This window comes from Pan paniscus, chromosome 2, assembly GCF_029289425.2.
Source record: "Pan paniscus chromosome 2, NHGRI_mPanPan1-v2.0_pri, whole genome shotgun sequence".
Lineage (NCBI taxonomy): Eukaryota > Metazoa > Chordata > Mammalia > Primates > Hominidae > Pan > Pan paniscus.
Genome location: NC_085926.1, coordinates 110,346,765 through 110,366,228, shown reverse-complemented (window position 1 = coordinate 110,366,228; position 19,464 = coordinate 110,346,765). Strand labels below are relative to the sequence as shown.

Genomic DNA, 19,464 nt, shown 5'->3' with positions numbered 1-19,464 from the left:
AAGTCCTGGTTAAAAGGTGAAATGCTTAGGTACCATGAAGATAGATGTTTAGCAAGGAGTTCCTTTGAGAAAGACTCATGAAATCTTCCCATAAGGTGGTTTTCTTCTTTGCCAGTACTTTAAAACAGTAGTCTTTAGCATTGTCCCTAAGACCATCTCAGGGGGTCCACATAATCAAAAAATTATTGTCATGATAACACCAATAAATTATTTGACTTTTTCACTCTCATTCTCTAATAAATGTGCTCTGAAGTCTTCCAGAAGCTATATGATGTTTGATGTTGGCATCACTCTGATAGCTAATAGGATATATGGTTATACATTTTTGTATTTAAATTTTATCAGTTTTAATTTCAAATATGATAAATATCAACAGATATAATTCACATTACAGAAAAAGCTTTTTGGGATCCTCAATGATGTTTTTAAATGCATAAAGGGGTCCTAAGACCAAAATGTTTGAGAACTGTTGCATTAAGTCATCCTGCCTGATCTAGTACCAATTTAGCAGAGATACTAGAAATACAGCAAAATACAGGGGGTTGGTTCCCACTAAATTCAAAACTATGTGTGCTCATCAGACTGCAAAGGTTGGTATCTAAAAGCAAAATCAAAAGAACACATATAAGGAAGTGCTGCAGAACTGACAGGGTCATGTCAAAAGGACATAGGCACCAACTCAAAGGAGCTCACACCGGCCAGACATCTGATTTGTGTTTTTGTGATTAGTCAGAAACACCAGCTCATCTTTTTTTTTTTTTTTTTTTTTTTGAGACCGAGTCTCGCTCTGTTGCCCAGGCTGGAGTGCAGTGGCGCTATCTCGGCTCACTGCAAGCTCCGCCTCCCGGGTTCACGCCATTCTCCTGCCTCAGCCTCCCGAGTAGCTGGGACTATAGGCGCCCGGCTAATTTTTTGTATTTTTAGTAGAGACGGGGTTTCACCGTGTTAGCCAGGATGGTCTCGATCTCCTGACCTCGAGATCCGCCCGCCTCGGCCTCCCAAAGTACTGGGATTACAGGCTTGAGCCACGGCCCAGCTCATCTTTTAGGAAGGGAAAGATAGAGAGGAGGGGAGGGTTTTACATATGATGGGAAAAGACAAGGATTATCATTCATTTCCACATTTCTCAAGAGAATATCATAAGCCAAATATTTGGAGTCAACACTTTTAATTGTTCAATATTTTACTACAAATATAAGAAACAATACAGAATTAAATAACACATGAAAATCTTGCTATATATATATATATAAATATCCAATTTAACAGCGAAAACAACTTACACTTTAATTCCTAGGCCACTGGATAGACACAGACAAAGCAGAAGATACTGAAAAAGCAACTAATTATGGTTATTAAAGATTCAACATCATTCCACTAGCTGGAACAATATCTTTAGAACAAAGGGATTGTATGCTCATATTTGCCTCCTCTGCTATTGTGAAAAGTTAATGCATGGAAAAAGAAGCCAGCAGAGACAAAGCATATGAATTGGCTGACTGCTATACAGGAAATCTCCTAAACATCTGTTTTCATAATGTATTTTCATTATATGAGGCTGAATTTAGAATGACGTAAAATAGGGCTGGGTCATGTTATAAGACAAATGGACAGGGAAGGCATGCTTCTCAAAAAATGTGAGCTATTGTCTAAGACTAACAATATTTATCTAGCTATAAAAATAAATAAGTTAAATGAATAAGTTAAGATTGCCAATGTTACTTCACAATAAATTCAGTCCTATTTGTGTTGGAGTAAATCTCATATAAGCACATGAAGAACAGCAGTGAAACCAAGGATTCTAGCAAGGCCAGCTATTAGCAAAGCAGTAAGCAGGAACTGGACTAGATATCAAATGATGGGGAAACAGACTCATAGACCTAAGAACATGGGAAGAAGAGATGTAACATCAACAGAAAGGCAAAAGGTAAGCTCTCTGTATTCTTTCTTCTCTCTCTCTTTCAATTCTTCCCCCTTTGCTTATTCCCTTTTTTTTCTGGAATTACATTTTAAATTAAGTTTTAGAGCTATGTGGTAAATTATTTGGTCCAATTCCTTTATACTTTGGATGAGGTAAAGTGACTAACAGAGGTCCCCACCAGTAGGAGCCCAAGTCAGTCTGTGAGCTCAGTGCTCCTGATACTAAGTCCAGTGCCCTTTCAACCACATAACATGGCATTGCTTTACAAAATCAAGTCCTACAACAGACCTGAGAGGTAAAATGACTTCCTCTTGGGATTCAAACACTGAGTAGCTCAGATGGCAGTAAAAAGTCGTGGGATCCTTAAGGCTTTCGCTCCCACCTCTTTTGCTCTTTCAGGTCCTTTGGAGAATGGCCCCTTTTCCTCCTGCTTTTCTCTTGTGTCAAATTCAAGTAGACCAGGGAATCACTTTCAGGGTGCTGTGTGACTCATTTAGGGCTCTGGATAAAAGAAAAACAAGGTATTAACTTTGGACACTTGTAAATTCTATCATAATAGATTTTAAGAAGATAAATAATAGAGAGATTAAGAAACACAGAGTTATTCTAGTGTATATTCATTGGCAAAGATAAGGAAGTAGACATTTCTGACCCAGTATGGTGTGAGGGGACTATGACTCTTTACAAGAACAAAAGTAGGCTGGATGCGGTGGCTCGTGGCTGTAAGCCCAGTGTTTTGGGAGGCCGAGGCGGGAGGATCATTTGAGCCCAGGAGTTCAAGACCAGTCTGGGCAACATAGTAAGACCTTGTCTCTACAAAAAATAAAAATTAAAAAAAAATAGCTGGACATGGTGGCACACACCTGTAGTCCCAGCTACTCAGGAGGCTGAGGCATGAGGATAACTTGAGCTCAGGAGATTGGGGCTGCAGTGAGCTATGATCTCACCACTGCACTCCAGCCCCAGGCAATATAGCAAGACACTATCTCTAAAAACAACAACAACAACAACAACAAAAAACAAAAACAAAACTGAAGCAAAAATAAAAGGGCATACGTAATCCTAGGAAATAATGGTTTAGAAAATCACCTAAGACTACAAGTAAAGGAACATGTTCAAAAATTCCAAATGATCAAAATGTATTCTATTTGTAAGCTTTGTTTCTGATGGATAATAACTCACTAGATGTCAGGGTAGAAATGGTCATGAAGTAGAGGCCTTTCCAAGGGCTAGTAGCTTTCTGGCACATACTGGGAGCCTGGAAACCTCTCAAGGCACATAGACGATGAAGTAAAGGACTTGGAATTTTATCTTGGCACCACCTCTCACTCTCTGTGTAATCTGAGGTAATTGTTTACCAGAACCTGCAAAGTTCTGCACATTTTAGATCCTGCCCAATATTTCTAACATCAGATATCAATGGACCATGGAAAGACCATCTTCTCCCAACATGGCTCAATACTTTTCAATTTCAATAGTAAAAACAAATTATTAGAAAAATGACATAAAGTAACATAATTCATTTTTAAATTATCAGATTTAACAGATATAAAATTACTGTCAAATTCTTATCATAGAGTGTAAGTATTTTTTCTCAGTTATGTACTTATTTTGCCTCAGACTAGTAAAGAACACTTCTTGGATGGGCAACCATCCTCAGACCATATTGGAAGTAACACTGCTCTAAAATATATACATATATATATATGTATATATTTTTTTAGATGACGTCTCACTGTGTCAACCAAGCTAGAGTGCAGTGGCACAATCTCTGCTCCCCGTAACCTCCACCTCCTAGGTTCAAGTGATTCTCCTGCCTCAGCCTCCTGAGTAGCTGGGAGTACAGGCACATGCCATTATGCCCGGCTAATTTTCATATTTTCAGTAGAGATGGGGTTTCACTATGTTGGCCAGGCTGGTCTTGAACTCCTGACCTCAGGTGATCTGCCTGCCTCAGCCTCCCAAAGTGCTGGGATTACAGACATGTGCCACCGCACCCTGTAAAATATTAATGACTTTTCTGCCTTAGAGCTTTCACATTTGCAATTAATTTGCTAAAAACCACTCTTCCCTTGTCTCCTCCATGGCTGGCTTATTCTCTCCTTGCAGGTCTCCGATTAAAAGTCACCACCTCAGCGAAGCCTTCCCTAACAAATTCCAAGTAACTGATATCCTTTTCAAGTTATCCTCTTTCATTGCATGCTATATTTTATATTATTCTATATTATTTCCTTGTGCTAAAATCTCATGTTTTAATAGCATCCTTATTTGTTGATTCACTTGTCATTTCTCTGCTGTCCCCCTAACCTGTCATCTCCATTAAAATGGCAAGGTCCTGTTTTGTTCATTATAGTATAATAACCAGTGCTAATTACAATGCCAAGCATATTAAAAATTATTAATAAATACTTATAAAATGAATGAATTGAACTTCTGTGAATTTGGTTTTATCACCTATCAGATGGAAATACTTTCCTTATCAATTGCTATGAGAATTAAATGTAATAACTTCCAGGTCTAGTCCTTTTGTCTCATGAACATCCATTGAAATATTTAAGAACACCCTCCATGCCCTCCTTTCATCCCCACTTACAAAGTTTTATCTTCTGAAATCTAAGTGCTGTTTTCCCTGAGTGGTGAGACTATGCATTTTGAACTATCAATTACCAATAACAGAATTTATAATTCTTATATGACCTAACTACTGACTGGAATCCAGAATAATAATCTAAATGATAGCATGGTTTCCTTTAAAGATCACTAGTATACATTTTTGTTGTTGTTGTTTGTCTGTTTTTTTAAAAAAAAGCTCTTAAATTAAGCCTGACTTTGAATGGTTGATTACTTGATTCTGCATCTGGTCTGAAGAAGTTTTTCCTTTCTCTAAAATAAAGTTTCTGTATATCTTTCTCCCTCCATCGCCTCAAAGGCCATGCTTTACTCACAGCCCTTGCCAGAGCAAAACCTTTTAGGATTCTTCTAAACTCTAGAATACCTAAGGACTACCTGAAGTACTGGTTAATTTGCAAAAACACAGGACACTTGTAGAGAATGTGATTCTTTGTCTTTTTGTGTGGTTCAGGAATATACTTTCGTTTTGTTTCTCTCTTTCTTTCTTTCTTTCTTTCTCTCTCTTTCCTCTCACTTTTCTTTCTTTCTCTCTTTTGTTTCTTTTTGGATTGGGTAATCTATGAAGCAATGTATGAGGGAACAAAAATAATAAGATAAGTTTAAAACATATGGAATAGAGAGTGAAGAAATTGTTTAGTGCAGAGAAGACAGAACAGCCAAGTTGTGGTAAGGACAGGAAAAACCAGATGCAAAACTCATGAATCAGTGCTGATGGGGAACCTAGGGCAGCTTTGGATCTACAAGCACCTTCAGGTAGCCGCTCTTCCTGACATGTGGCAGTTTAGTTTCCTGGAAATCCATTTATACACATCCTTACAGGAACTGCCCTCCCTCTACCCTTGACTTGCACTAGCTTCAGTGAGTAATTTTTCTTCCCATACTCCTACAAAAAAAATGTCTAAGCAAAACAGTTTCTCTTCTTCAAAAAGAGATACAATTGCACTAGCAGGAAATCAGTTTTCGGCATCACAAGTTCATCTAGGCATCACAAGTTCATTTCAGTATACGCACGTTTTTAGAATGCACATTTTCTGATTCTGTCTCCCCAGTGGGTCCCCACAAATTTCTCCCAAGACTGCTACTGAAATGACTTATATAGCAGGTCCTCCAACAACATCCTTTCATTCCACAACATGTTATTATAATGTTGATGAGAAAAACAATAGATTCCCATCCAGAGCCACTGTGTGGAGTTAGCACATCCTCCCCAAGTCTGCATGGGTTTTCTCTGGATACTCTGGTTCCCCCCACATCCCAAACACGTACTGCATGTTATGTAAATTGGCATGTCCAAATGGTCCCAGTCTGAGTAACTGTGTGTGTGTGTGTGTGTGTGCGTGTGTGAATGCCCCCTGCTCTGGGATGACGTCCTGTCTGGTGTCAGTGTCTGCCTTGCATCCTGAGCTGCATAGGCTCTGGCCACCCATGCCCTTGAACTGAAATCATTGAGTGAATAATTATCTCACTTGTTTTTGTTACTGTTTCTTAAATGCATGCATAACTCACATTTATTTCAATGTTTAATATTAGAAATGTTTTGGTCTTTATTAAAAGTTTGGTGATGTTTTTGTGACTAGAAATATGCCATAGGAACTTAAGTCTTGTTTCTATCATTTAGCCTGTGGTAAAATTGGTTTTGTTACATGCCGTTTTGCTTAAACTCGCAGTTTCCAAGAACCTATTGATGACATTAAGACTTACTGTATGAGTTCTCCTCCCTTCCAAATACTCATGCCCATGTGTCCAAACAGATTCAGATAACCTGAAATCTTCCTCAAAGCTGTCCTAACTGCTACAATTCCTGTTTGTCCCTCCATTTACCTCTCTAAACTCGTCCTTCCTTGAACATTTGTACAATTCATGAAAATATACTTCGATAAAACGAAAAAGGACCTTAGATTTAGTAATTACAAAAATGAACATTTGTTACAAACTTAGTCTGCCGCATTGGTGTGCTAGAGCTTTATTGGCTCACGCTGATGGTTAAATTGTTAGTAGCTTGAAATTTGCTATGGTGGGAACATTTACTTCACAGAAGTTGGCGACAGCTACAAATAAACACTCCACCCCTCTCCTCCCAGGCCAGTGTTCCAGCGTATCATTCGTTTTAGGCACTTTTCTTTTTCTTTCTTTCTTTCTTTTTTTTTTTTTTTGAGACAGTCTCGCTCTGTCGCCCAGGCTGGAGTGCAGTGGCGCGATCTCTGCTCACTGCAAGCTCCGCTTTCCAAGTTCACGCCATTCTCCTGCCTCAGCCTCCCGAGTAGCTGGGACTACAGGCGTCCACCATCACGCCCGGCTAATTTTTTATATTTTTAGTAGAGAGGGGGTTTCACGCTGTTAACCAGGATGGTCTCGATCTCCTGACCTCGTGATCCGCCCGCCTCGGCCTCCCAAAGTGCTGGGATTACAGGCGTGAGCCACCGCGCCCGGCCATTAGGCACTTTTCTAAGCACTTGTATGTATTCCCTTTTAAATCTTCACAACATTCTTATGAGATACAGTTACAATTATTATCCCCATCTTACTCAGTGAGGAAAAGGAGGCACAGGGAAGTTAAATGGCTTATCCAAAGGTACTCAGCTAGTTTGTAAAGGACAGGATTTGATCAAAATCGCTAAGTAATTGTTCATTGTTGCAAATAAAAATGACTGACTAGAAAACAACCAATTTTATATGTCATTTGTAATCATCCTTGCTAAAATTAACAGTTGAAAACTTTAAACTCTTGAAGGAGAAATATTGTAGAAATAAATATCACATTGTTTCTTAATTATTTCATGTGGCCTTGGTTAAGATGAAAAGAATTTCAGTTAGATAAGCAGTAATAACTTCAAGAGATCTATTGTACAACATGGTGACTACGGTTAATAACAATGTATTGTATACTTGAATATTACTGACAGAGTAGATTTTATGTGTTCATACCACAAAAAAATAAGTATGTGAGGCAATGCACATGTTAAGTAGGTTGATTTAGCCATTCCACAATGTATACATATATACAAATATCATGTTGTACACCATAAATACATACAATTTCTGTTTTCTATTAAAAATAAAAACAAAAATTCATAATAAGTAATAGTTTTAAAAAAGATTAAAAGACAATTGTGTACATAATCCCAAAGGTATTTAACATGAACTCTTTAAAGGACTTTCAAAACACAAGGCTAGCATTTCTCTTTATTGTATAAAAAAGGGAGAAGGTTGGAGTATTTATAAACTAGTGTCCACAGAGACTCAGAACTAGCAGCATTGGTCAGTCATCATGAAATTCTATCTAGTTTGAATACTGAGAAGGGCTAGAGGCTCTCTTTTAAGAGCCTCTCATTCATAAATTTCCATAATTGTGCCTCATGAAATGCGGAACTTAACATTGAAGTTGTGATTTTTGCAAAACATGTCTTGCATGTTTGTAGTACAAAATCTCATTTGTTCTTTATTTACTAGAAGAAATTGTATTTTTTTACAATATGGTTTTTTTAGAGATTAAAATTATTCAAATTAAATTGTCCTGAACATACTTTTATTTCTTAATTTTTTCCTGATATTTCTAACATTTTTTTCTACTTAATATACTTCAAATATATATATTTTTAGCTCTGTCTTTAAAAAAATTGTTAGTGGAAGAACTGCTCTACTGCATATGGGCTGCTGAAATCAATTAGGGCCTATAAATGGGAATTTTGAAGAATTCTGAAAATGATATGAAAAGCATTGAGGCTCCTAAAATCTATAATGACCTCATAACATGATTCTGCAAGTATTAGGGACTGAGAAATTCCCAGTTTAACACGTTGTGATAAGTGGGGAAAGACCAATTTGGTTATGCCTACTATCACCACACATAGTGATAAATATAATTTTCCCACTTTGAACTTTCACAGTTCCCTGTGAACTTGTGTTTACGGGATGTTTATGACTAAGACAAAGGAAGTCAGAATTACTTCCTCTGTGAAAAGGTAGGAATAGGGAGAAGCAGGAAATATGCAAGAACTGAGATTCTAAGAAAAAAAAAGTTTTTGTAATATTACAGTTAGTGATAGAAAACAAGGGAAAGCAGAAGTGATGCTTTTGCATTACAGATTTGAGAGACAAAATCTAATCTTGGAAAATAAAGCCTTGCCTGGTCAGAGGTTCTGACCAGGTTTTGAAGTTCTTTGATAGAGAGTTGGCAGGAACAGAGCAAAGGCTATGGAATTACAGACAGAGAATGCTTCCACTGGGAGGTCAGTAAACAGCTGTCCCTCTAAGTAACTCACTCCCACACCCTCTTAGCATTTGTGGTAGGCATAATAATGGCACCCCAAAGACATCCATATTCTAATTCCAGGAATCTGTGAATATGTTACTTTACATGGCTAAAGGAATTTTGCTGATGTGATTAAATTAAGGACCCTGAGATGGATTATGCAGTTGGGCCCATTGTAATCACAAGGATCCTTATAAAGGAAAAAGGAGACAAATGTATCAGATTTAGAGTGATTCAATGTGAAAAAGACTCAACTGGACATTGTTGGTTTTGAAGATGCAAGGCAAGGAATGTGGGCAGTCTCTAAAAGCAGGAAAAGAGAGAGAGGGAAAAAAAGGATTCTCCCCTAGAGCCTCCAGAAAGGAATGTCTCCCTGCAGACACCTTGTTTTAAACCCAGTGAGACCCATGTTGGACTTCTGATCTCTAGAACTGTAGTATAATACATGTGTGTTGTTTTAAGCCGCTAAGTGCGTGATAATTTGGTAAAGAAGCAATAGAAAATTAATACAGCATTTATGATGTTTCCCCCTCTGTAAGCCATGTTGAGTACTTTCATTAAGTGGCCCAATCTTTTCCAGTTTAAATAGCATACAGTTGGCTTCTTTTGTTAGTAGAGGCTAGTGCCTTGTATCTGTTTAGAGGCAAGCTTATTATATGGGTGTGACTATACTACTGAAATGCACAGCGGTTCCAAACAAAACAAACTGGTAATAGACACTAGGTAAAGGATATATGCAAACTAAAATGCAAAAGGAGCAGAGATGTTAGAGGATTTTTCAGCTGGTAGATTTTCTCATCCTTTTTGTTTTTCATTAATTAGTCTAACAGGTACTGACAGCTAATCTCCTTGAAAAGCCCCATGGCCAAAAAGCCAAGGGAATGAGTACGCCATTTGAGGACTGAATACACATTGAATTATTGGGCAGGAGACTGAGATGTCTTGATTCCTAGAGATGTTCCCCACATACAGACTGAAACTTAAAATTTGGGTCATCTATGCCCAGGTGGCTTTAGATGTTAGAGAGAACAGCAAAGAACAGCTCCAGGCAAGAACGTCCAGGCATTAAGAATCTGTTTGCTAAGGGTTTTGTGATAAGATTATGTATGTCATCTTGGCATGATAGGTAAATCACCCAAAATTTGTAAAATTTTTGCGGAAAAATAGCCTTGGAATTCAAGATTTCTCCCAGCAATACTAATCTAAGCAGTTCAATGAAGATTCTTTATCGCTTTTCTCATGTAAAGCATCACATTTCTTCCTCCTGGAACTATGAGGATACTGGGGTGGGGTTGGGTAGTGCCATTCATCCAGCCTCTGTCAGGGAAGCATAAGTACTTTTTGAGCAAAGCAAAGGTTCTTATTTCATACAGCCCGGACAGAGGGCTACCCATTCATACAGCCTTTGTACGGGAAGCAAAAGTGCTTTCTGAGCAAAGCAAAGGTTGTTATTTCAGGAGGGGTGAACAGATATTTTTTGTTTTCCCCTTTCAACTAATGACCAATTACATCATCACAAATTGTTTATTGAACACCTTTGTTGTTTGTATTAAGTATTAAGTATTAAGCTTAAAATAGGAGAAAGTCACATGCTGTTATCCAGGAAATGACGTTTTATTAACTTTGCCATTGTTATTATACATTGTCAGGAACCCATTCATAGGTTAGGTTATTGTGAAGAGAAGGAAATCAAGATAAATATACAGCTCATGCAGATGAAAAACATACTTCTACATGGATTAGCTAGTACTTGAAAAAAAAGTGAAGTTTGGCATATAAATTTTACATGATTGTCTAAATTTTCTATTGTTCTCCAAAGCAGCCTTGACTCAACCAAAGCAAAGCAAAGCAAACCAAACCAAACAAAATAAAGCTGCCTAAAAATTAGGTGATTGTCTATGATGATCTGCCTCAAAGTGAAGTTTCTTTTATTGTTTCTGAGAAGCATGTAATTGTTGGTGCGTTGACTAATGAGAAATAAAAGATTATTCTCAACTCCAAATTTAACTACATTGTCATATATGTGAAAGGCACAACTTTATGAAATCACTGGGTTTTAATAGAAAGAAGTATTTCGAGATGGTGGAAAATTTCCCTAGGAAATTTTAATTCTTTCTCACTTACTGTTTTAAAGTGCTGGATTCATGAAAGAGAAAAGAATGTTCTTTGAAATCTTATTAGTCTTACTGTGGTAGTCTCCTGGGAAGTAACTGTGATAATTCTATCAGTAGTGGTGCAGAAAAATGGCCTGTGCTACTTCGCAGTTGGAAAAGACCAACGTCATGCTCTCTGGCATTATACAGGATCACAAGAAAAGTAATGGTCGTCTAACTTCTACGTAAAAATAACATCAGTAACTGTAAGTTTGCTTAGGCATTTGTGAGCAATGAGTAGTGATTATGACCTAAAATAAACTTCTGTTTTGGTCATTTACCCAACACAGAATTGACCTTACTTAACAGACTTACCTTACTTACCAGATTTTTATTATTGGCTACTGGACAGCTACATGAAGATAATTCTTTGTCTGCTCACACTCAATAAATTCAAAAACTTATTCGTCTGTCTCCTTTGCTTTTCTACAAACTCTAAACACTCTCTCTCTCTCTCTCTCTCAGTTCCACCTCTTCACTTTGGTGTTTCTGTTCACATCACCATTTTTGAGGTCACCAAGTTCAAAACCTTTGTATTATTTTGGACCAATCATGTTTTCCTGCCCATTTGGAAATTTTATGTTTTCAGATGATGGAAAGAAAAAGAGAAAGAAAAGAAAAGTAAGGATGAAAACAACTGGAAGGCAAATGTGTAGGACTATTTCCCTTCCTCACAAAATATCAATCAGAATTTGTTAATGGTAGAAATAAAAAGTGTCACTATCTTCTATGATTTTCTTTCCTTTCTCTTTTCTTTGTCCCAACTTTTTGTATAACCTGAAGTTTGGTCTAAATGAACCAGTATTTTCTTAGCCCTGAGCATTTAAGCTTCAGCATAATTGACTCTTGGTTTTACTAGCTGTAAGTGTATGATGCCAAATTATCTGGCTGTTAAAATTTCTAAATCAGTTGTTATAGTTTGGATACTTGATCCTGCAAACCTTATGTTGAAATCTGATCCCTGGTGTTAGAGGTGGGGCTTAATGGGAGGTGTTTAAGTGGGGAAGATCTCTCGGGAATTGATTAATGCCCTTGGTGTGAGTGAGTTCTCTCTCTGTTAGTTCCCATGAGAGCTGGTAAAACAGCCTGGCAGCACCCTCTTTTATTTTCCTGTCTCACCATCTGATCTCTGCACATACTGGCTCCCCTTTTCCTTCTGCTATTAGTGGAAGTAGCTTGAGGTCCTCACCAGAAGCAGATGTTGGCACTGTGCTTGTATAGCCTTTAGAAACCAAATAAACCTCTTTTCTTTATGAATTACCCAGCCTCAGGTATCTTTTATAAGCAACACAAATGGAAAAGAAATGAGTCAAAAATCCAGTCATTGAAAATATGCCACTGAACATTCAGAGGAATTAATGCAATTGGCCATATGTCATGAAGACATCATCAGTAAATGGCAATCCTGATGCGTACAGGAGTCAACACAGGTTCAGGTATTTATTTCATAAGTGAGGAAAAACTTGGGCAGAGAAATAAGCTGATTCTTTTTGCTTCAAGAATCGGATATTGGCATTGAATGACTATATTTCCCAGAAAATCCAAGACTTGCTTAATGAACAAGGGTAATTATTTTGCATGTCTCTTTCCAGTAGAATTTACCTCAGGCTTGAGTAGATTGCATTATAAAACTTTTGCCCAAGAGGGACTTTTAAAAATGAATTTAAATACTTTATACTTGTCTGCTTGCACTTTCCAAAAGAAAAGGGCATAGACAGTAAGCACAGATTAAGTGAATGCAACTGATAACAATAGCTCCTTTCAAGTCAAGACATTGGGGCATCAGTAATGACAGGAAGAACATTTGGCAGAGGTCAGGGCACCGGGGTTTAGTCCTAGCCTGCTCTTAAGAAGCTGTATAAACTTATGGAAGGAAGTCAGCTTTCCTCTCTGGGCTTCAGTTTCCTAATTGGAAAAGAAAAATTTCTGGATAAAGTAGAATCAAACAGACTTCTGTCTTTGATTTTATTCTGTGGAGCACTTATGAGTTCCACAGGCTTATAATTATGTGCAGTAAGATTAACTGATTTGTAATCTTCTCTCCTGGACAGAACAAATACCTTTACCTACTTTTGCAAAAGGGCCACTGACACTGAAGGCTTTTTGTGTGTTTTATAAATTCACAAGAATTAATCTGGAGGATTATGCAAAATAAAGTGGTCAAAAACTTGAAACATGAACAAAAACATAAAAATATAAACATAAAACTAAAAGGAAACATTTCTATAAAACATAAAATGAAAGGAAAAAATGAGTGAGATTTTTAATCAAAGTCTAAAATAGCTATCAAAGCCAACTATTTTTCTTTCCTGACCCCTATCCTTCAGTCATCTGAAATGGAGGAAACTCCCACATCACCCCTTCACCCTAGCAAATTTCCATTACACAAAACATAAACTGCAGCTTTGTATTCACTTCAATAAATTATGCATTGTCTACAGAAACCAAAGACATTTCATTCTTCCTCTCTATCTAGCTCGCTGCTGTTGCTTTATAGTGTCTCTTGTTTTATAATTTCTCACAATATCTTAGACTGGCGTTTATGAGGTACTGAATTTACAATAGGAGAAAGGGAATTGAAAAAAAATCACCTTAAAAATTCTCTCTGTCCTCAATCGGTTCATTCAGTAAATTAACATTTATTCAGACCCTGGTATATATAAGATGCTGTGATAGTTGTGAAAGATAAAGAGAAATTTACAGTCTAGAAGGGCAGAATGGCATGACACAGTTACTGTAAGTATGGATCACTTGCATGATGCTGACAGTGTTTGAGGCATCGTGGGAGTATAACACAGAAAGTGCTACTTAATGAGTGATGATAATTGGACAATTGCAGTCTCTTAAATGGGCAGATGGCCTGTGAAGTGCTATAAAAAGAGAAGAGATTGTCCTTCTCATTAATGAGTGGAAAGGGCCTTGCGTGGGTGCCAGACTTCTTTCTTTGGTTCTATCACCATTGTTTGATTTCATTAGCTTTTAAGTCATCTTAGCAAACAAAAAGCAGAAATGTCCAATTTAATGTCCAATTGCAAGAAAATGCCCCGACGCATTTTAAAACAGTATCAACATTTCTGTATTTTGGAAACAACAGACAAAACACATTGTTGCCATTCCCTTATTTATATCTTCAAATGACTCACAAATTGTCATTAAAAATCAAATTTAATTTATGTCATTTTTTGAACTCCCTGTGACAACTCACCTCGGTCCTGATTCCGGTGACGTTTCCAGTACAGTAAGATTGAGATTAAGACGAGAAGAATTACCAGGGAAACAATGCTTAGCAATAGCGGAACTGAAAACCAATAGCCTATAGATATTGAAGAAAGAAAAAGGAAAATGACATCACAAGAAGAAATTGTTGAGGCAAAAAGTGATAAAGCAATAGAGTTGAGCTTTTAGTTAAAATTACCCTTAAATACATACATATGTAGGTTTATACGTATGACTTCATATTATTTTAATAATATTTAGATATTAGTAATAGCTAACATGTTTTATCTGGCTACTATGTAATAAGAGCTTTAAACTTATCTCATTTAATCCTCAAAACATCCCAAGAGTTATTATTTTCTAACAGATTTAAAGAAAACTGAGGCTTTGAGAATTTAACTGAGATCAAAATCAGAATAACAAATGGGATAGCCAAGGTTTGGTTGAAAGTCTGTTTGCCTCTAAAGCACATATTCTTTGCCATACTGTCTATTAAAAGAATACATGTTTATTGAGGAAATTGTAGAAAATGCAGAGAAGTGCAAAGAAAGACACATGAATCTCATGATTTCAACCCCCAGAGATAACTCATCTCAAAGTTTTTGTTAAATTTCGTCTTATCTATGTCTTTAATGCAACTCAGCCTAAATATCAGTTCCTCAGTGTCATGTTGCAATGCAAAGGCAAATGAGGAACTCCTTGATTTGGGAGTCTCTAGCATCTTCTCCATACCTCCATAATGGGATTCGTCACATCATTATTTAACTGAACACCTCAGACCTCAGACAGGGATTTGTTTGATTTCTATAGGTCCAGTGCTTGACATAATGCTTTGAGCATGGAAGATTTTTGGTAAATGTTCACAGAATAAACAAACATTATACAAGTGGTATATGAACACTGTAAGTGATATAAGTCAAATCTGGCATTCTTGGAAAAAAAAAAAGACATTCTTTTTTAGGTTCTTGTTTTTCCAGGAAATATACCCTTTGCCATGGCTCAATCTGAAGATCTCTTCACAAATATCCAAATCCAACACTGCAAGTCTTTTTGACCAAATTTACCTAAATATCCAATTTCTGATTAGTCTGGGTTTTCAGGGACTCCAAAGGCCACTGCAGTAAAGAGGTGGGTGTAGAAAGCTTTTCCAGTTTATTGCTCATAATTTCTCCAAAAAAGAGGAGTAATACTTTTTAGGAGGCTTATTACTGACTGCTTCATCAAGAGTCAGTGCTTCAAAACTACACAGAGAAAAGACGTGGCTATTATTGCTAAAACTTCTTGTCTTTATAATCTCTGCTCCCTTTATTCTCTCCTCTGTCATTCTCACTTCTTGTATCTATGAGGCCCAGAGACAGTAGTTTAGACAAAAACACAAGAAAGCAAAAAGGGACTTGGATAGGAGGCAGTTTGCTTTAAAATGGGTGATGAAAGCACTTAAGATAGGTCCCTTTCTCACAGTGTAGATTATACAGTGATTTCATCACAGATGTCACTTCTTCCAGGAAACCTTCCAAATATCCCCCAGATTGAGCCCCTCCTTCCCAACCTCCAATCCTCCCATGGTGCATCATAGCTTTCTCACTGGAGAATGTAATGCACAGTTTTACAATTGCCCATCCATTTATCTCTATTCCCTAGTAGACTAGAAGCTTAGAGACTGAGTCTTGCTCATTGCTGCACTTTTCATGTTCAACCCAAAGTCTGGCCCAGAACAGACCTAATTACATGTTAGTAGAGTGGAAGAAATAAATAAATGAATGGATCTCAGCAACAGCATTTGGTGTGTGGGCAATGAACCACATTTATGAAAGTAAAACTTGCTTTATTTGTTTCTTCAATTTTTTTGTTTTGTTTTGTTTTTTCCTTATTTGCCCCATTCTTTCTCCAAATAGATTATGCTAAGAGGCTGAAAACCTCTGCAGGACATTCACTGCCTTCCAGGTGCATGCACACAGACACAACCACAGCCACCTTGCTCACTTTCTCTTACCTTTGTTGACGGTTTGCTTAAAGTCGGTCACAGCCCCCAGGTGCAGCACCTGGCAGATCACCTCCTTCCCCACCTGATTCTTAGGGTCTTTGATATGGAGGATGCTGGTAACAGACGTGGTCCCATTTGGGTGAGACAGAGTCACTGTACTATTTTCAATCCCTGACCGAGGGACCTTCCAGAAGACCATGGGGGCTGGGCGGGCAGTGGCAGAGCAAGTGATATTTAGGTGGTCTTCAGAGAATTTGTAGTGAAGGGATACTATGGGCTGTACTGGGACAAAAAATAAATATGATCTGTTATCAGTTAAGCACCTGGTCTGAGTCCTGCAGTCTCCTCAGAGAGATGAAGGAAATATGCTTATAGAAAGATAATGGAGGCTAGAAAGATAGCATGGCATATCCTACCCAAACTGGGGACTTTCCAGTTCCTCTTGTGTCTAATTTTCTGATCTGCAGGATGGAGACTGGCCTAGTACAAACTTGTGATGAGAAAGACCCTTTCTGTAATTTGTCTGTAGCAGAATTTGTCAGATGGACATAGAGTATTGAGAAGTCAGATGATACTTTTCTCTCCCAAACAGTCCTAATTATTCTGTTCTCTTCCAGGGGCAATGCAGCATCTCTGCCTTCTGGGTATTCCTCTTAAATGGCTTGACAATAACCATCAACCAGCACTGCCATACATGTGTCCTGTACCTATCAGAGGCACTAGGGCAGTTTTGGAACAGAGAGCCCATAGAAAGGCTACTGCTTAGAGATAGCCATTTTCTTCTTGGAGCTGGACCAGTGAATTAGACGCATGGAGGAGAGCTGGAAAATCCCTTTTTGGAAGAGCTACACAAAACCAAAATTTGGAATTCGTAGCTAATAACCATAAAAATTAAGAAATGACTGTTGGAAGAGCACTGGAAATCACCTGATTAAGTTAAGAAAAAATAACTAGCTTATGAGAAAATTATTTTCAGGCCAGCTGTAGCCTGTACCCTTTTGAAAATCCCCTGACTAGTGAGTTCATTTTTGTTGGAATATAGAATTTTTCTTTTCTAAGCAGATGTAAACTTGTCTTTCTGTGGTTGGCTTTGGAGCCCACAAGTTAATTAAATGGCAGTGCTAACTGAAAGCCTGGACTGTGCTTATAGGTTCAAGAGGCAGGTAGAAGACACTGGGTTGGGGAAGTAGGGCTATGGAACTGTGGCTCTGGCTAAGATTACTAATGTCTGTGAGCACTGGAAGAAGGGAAACAAAAATGAAAAAACATGAATATGGTTGATGGGCCAGACTGAGTGTTGAGGTCCTATGATGTATCAAAGAATGGCTTACATGAAAGTTATAAGGTGTGGATGGAAAAGGTCAGTGTGGAAGAGAACAGAATTACTAGCTTTAAAGCTCAGAGACATCTGCTTTTCAGGAAAAAAAAATACAAAAGTCTATGAGTGAAGGAAGGAGACTAAGAGAAAGAAAGGTGAGGAAAAGAGGAAGAGAATAAAAAGGAACAGAAATGAGAAAAATATGACACAAGAAAAAAAGAAAAATTAGGAGGAAGGAAAGAAGAAAGGAAGGCAGAGAGGGAGGAAAGGAAGGAAGGAGACAGGGAGGAGAAACAGAAAAAGAGAGAATGAAAGAAGTGGAAATCAAGAAAGAAATGACATAAGATTCTACAGAGAGTACTCATTATAGGCAAAATAAGTAAAAGAAATTTCTTTTGGCATTGTCCTCTCTCCCTTGCATTCTCATCTACTAAGCCTTTTCTTCCCTGTGGGCAATATTATTGGCATGAGTAAACTCTCACCTTAATATTCCTAATAACCATAAGTTTGTCCTCTACTCCCTAAAACTACTGTCATGTGTGCCATGCTCCAAAGTAATCTCTTATTCTCACTTCGTAATCTTTCATCTCAGCTGTGTGTCAGTTAAGAAGAATCTCATCAAACTAAGCCTCTTGGATTTTAAAAGAATGCTCTTGCCCAGTTATATCTTTAGTTGGCATCATTTCAGGTATGAAAAGGCTCTGCTCTATGTGCCCTTATCAATCCTGAAAGAGCTATCTCCCCAAGCAAAATGAGAAGGACAATCATAACTGGCTCAAGGCTAGTCCAATCTGGCTCTGTCCTTAGATCCAAAAAGTTGAAGTTGTAAGTGACCCTAGAAATGATCTATTTCACACTTATTGTCCAGACAATGAAACTCCAGTGGAGAGTGGATAGGACCCTTCTAGGGTCGCATGATTGCTAGTGGCAAAGCCAGGTCTGAATCATATCACTGCTTATGGAGAACTTGTTGCCCTCACCATGGTCCTCAAATTTCTCCTGTTGACAGCAGGATCCCTCAGAGAAAAGATAGCTCCAGCCAAAGAACTCAGTGTAGCCCCATGAACTCTCCAAATAATCATAAACACAGCTATAGTAGACATGAAAGGCTATCTTCTCATGACCCTTTCTGTGGTTAAAATCCTGAAAAACTGGGCACTACGGCTATATTCCAAACATTCTTGCAAATAGTATTTCCAGACACAGACAATGATTCTCAGAGATTCTCACCATAGACGGTGAGGCAGGCCGTTCCTGAGATCTTCCCAAAACCAAAGGTATTGAAGAGACACATGTAACACCCTTCATCCTCCAGGGTGATATTCCAGAAGGTGATGGTTGAGTTTTGGAGTCCCAGCTGGGTAATGTTTATCTTGTCCTTATAGGCAGGCTGGATCACCACCCCATGGTTCTCGCTGAAGGTGACCATGTTTTCTGGGCTTACAGCTTTCTTTTTCTGCCATGTCACAATGAGGGCTTCCTGGGCATTTTGCAGAGAGCATTTTAAGGAAGCAGGTGTGTACAGCTGCTCTCTTTCATCCTGGGTCACCACTTGCACTATGGAATCATAAAAGAACATTTATATTTAAAGATTGTAACACACATACACTTTTTCCTGATTATAAATAAAATGTATATTCAATGTCAAATATAGAAAAGAGAGAAAATGCAAAAAAGAAAACATTTATTTACATTCCTACGTGATGCCAGAGAAATATATAGGTTCAAATATGTTTGTTCAATCTTTAAAGAATAGTAGCAGAGTAGAAAAACAAGAGAGCAACTCTCAGTTACAAGAAATTGTGAATGATCTGTGTAAGCTGCGAAGTAGGTACAATGAGATTGAAGATGTAAACTGCCAGGTAGGAGAGCAGCTTCACCAATCTTGTCCATGCTTGGAGAAGTAGAAGCAAAGAGCAGGAAAAGGCCAAAGGATAACAGGCAGAGTGACCACTGTAAGTAAAGAAGATGGAGCAGCCCTATGCATTC

The 19,464-nt window shown here is 37.9% G+C and overlaps 1 protein-coding gene across 8 annotated transcripts in view; it reads right to left on the bottom strand.

Moving 5' to 3' along the window:
- Nucleotides 1-1,151: 1,151 nt before the first annotated feature.
- Nucleotides 1,152-19,464, bottom strand: part of CD200 (CD200 molecule) — a 30,447-nt gene continuing 12,134 nt past the window's right edge. For 6 of the 8 annotated variants that reach the window (XM_034957078.3, XM_034957076.3, XM_003825091.7 and 3 more), the window contains 4 exons: nt 18,706-19,032; nt 16,167-16,439; nt 14,163-14,270; nt 1,152-2,422 (listed from right to left, as the gene is read on the bottom strand). In XM_034957078.3, coding sequence (XP_034812969.1) covers nt 2,415-2,422; nt 14,163-14,270; nt 16,167-16,439; nt 18,706-19,032 — 716 coding nt within the window. In that variant the 3' untranslated portion in view covers nt 1,152-2,414. Of the gene's footprint in view, nt 2,423-14,009; nt 14,271-16,166; nt 16,440-18,705; nt 19,033-19,464 lie in introns of those variants that run through there. The other 2 variants (XM_024928283.3, XM_008978794.5) reach the window with 2 other exon arrangements.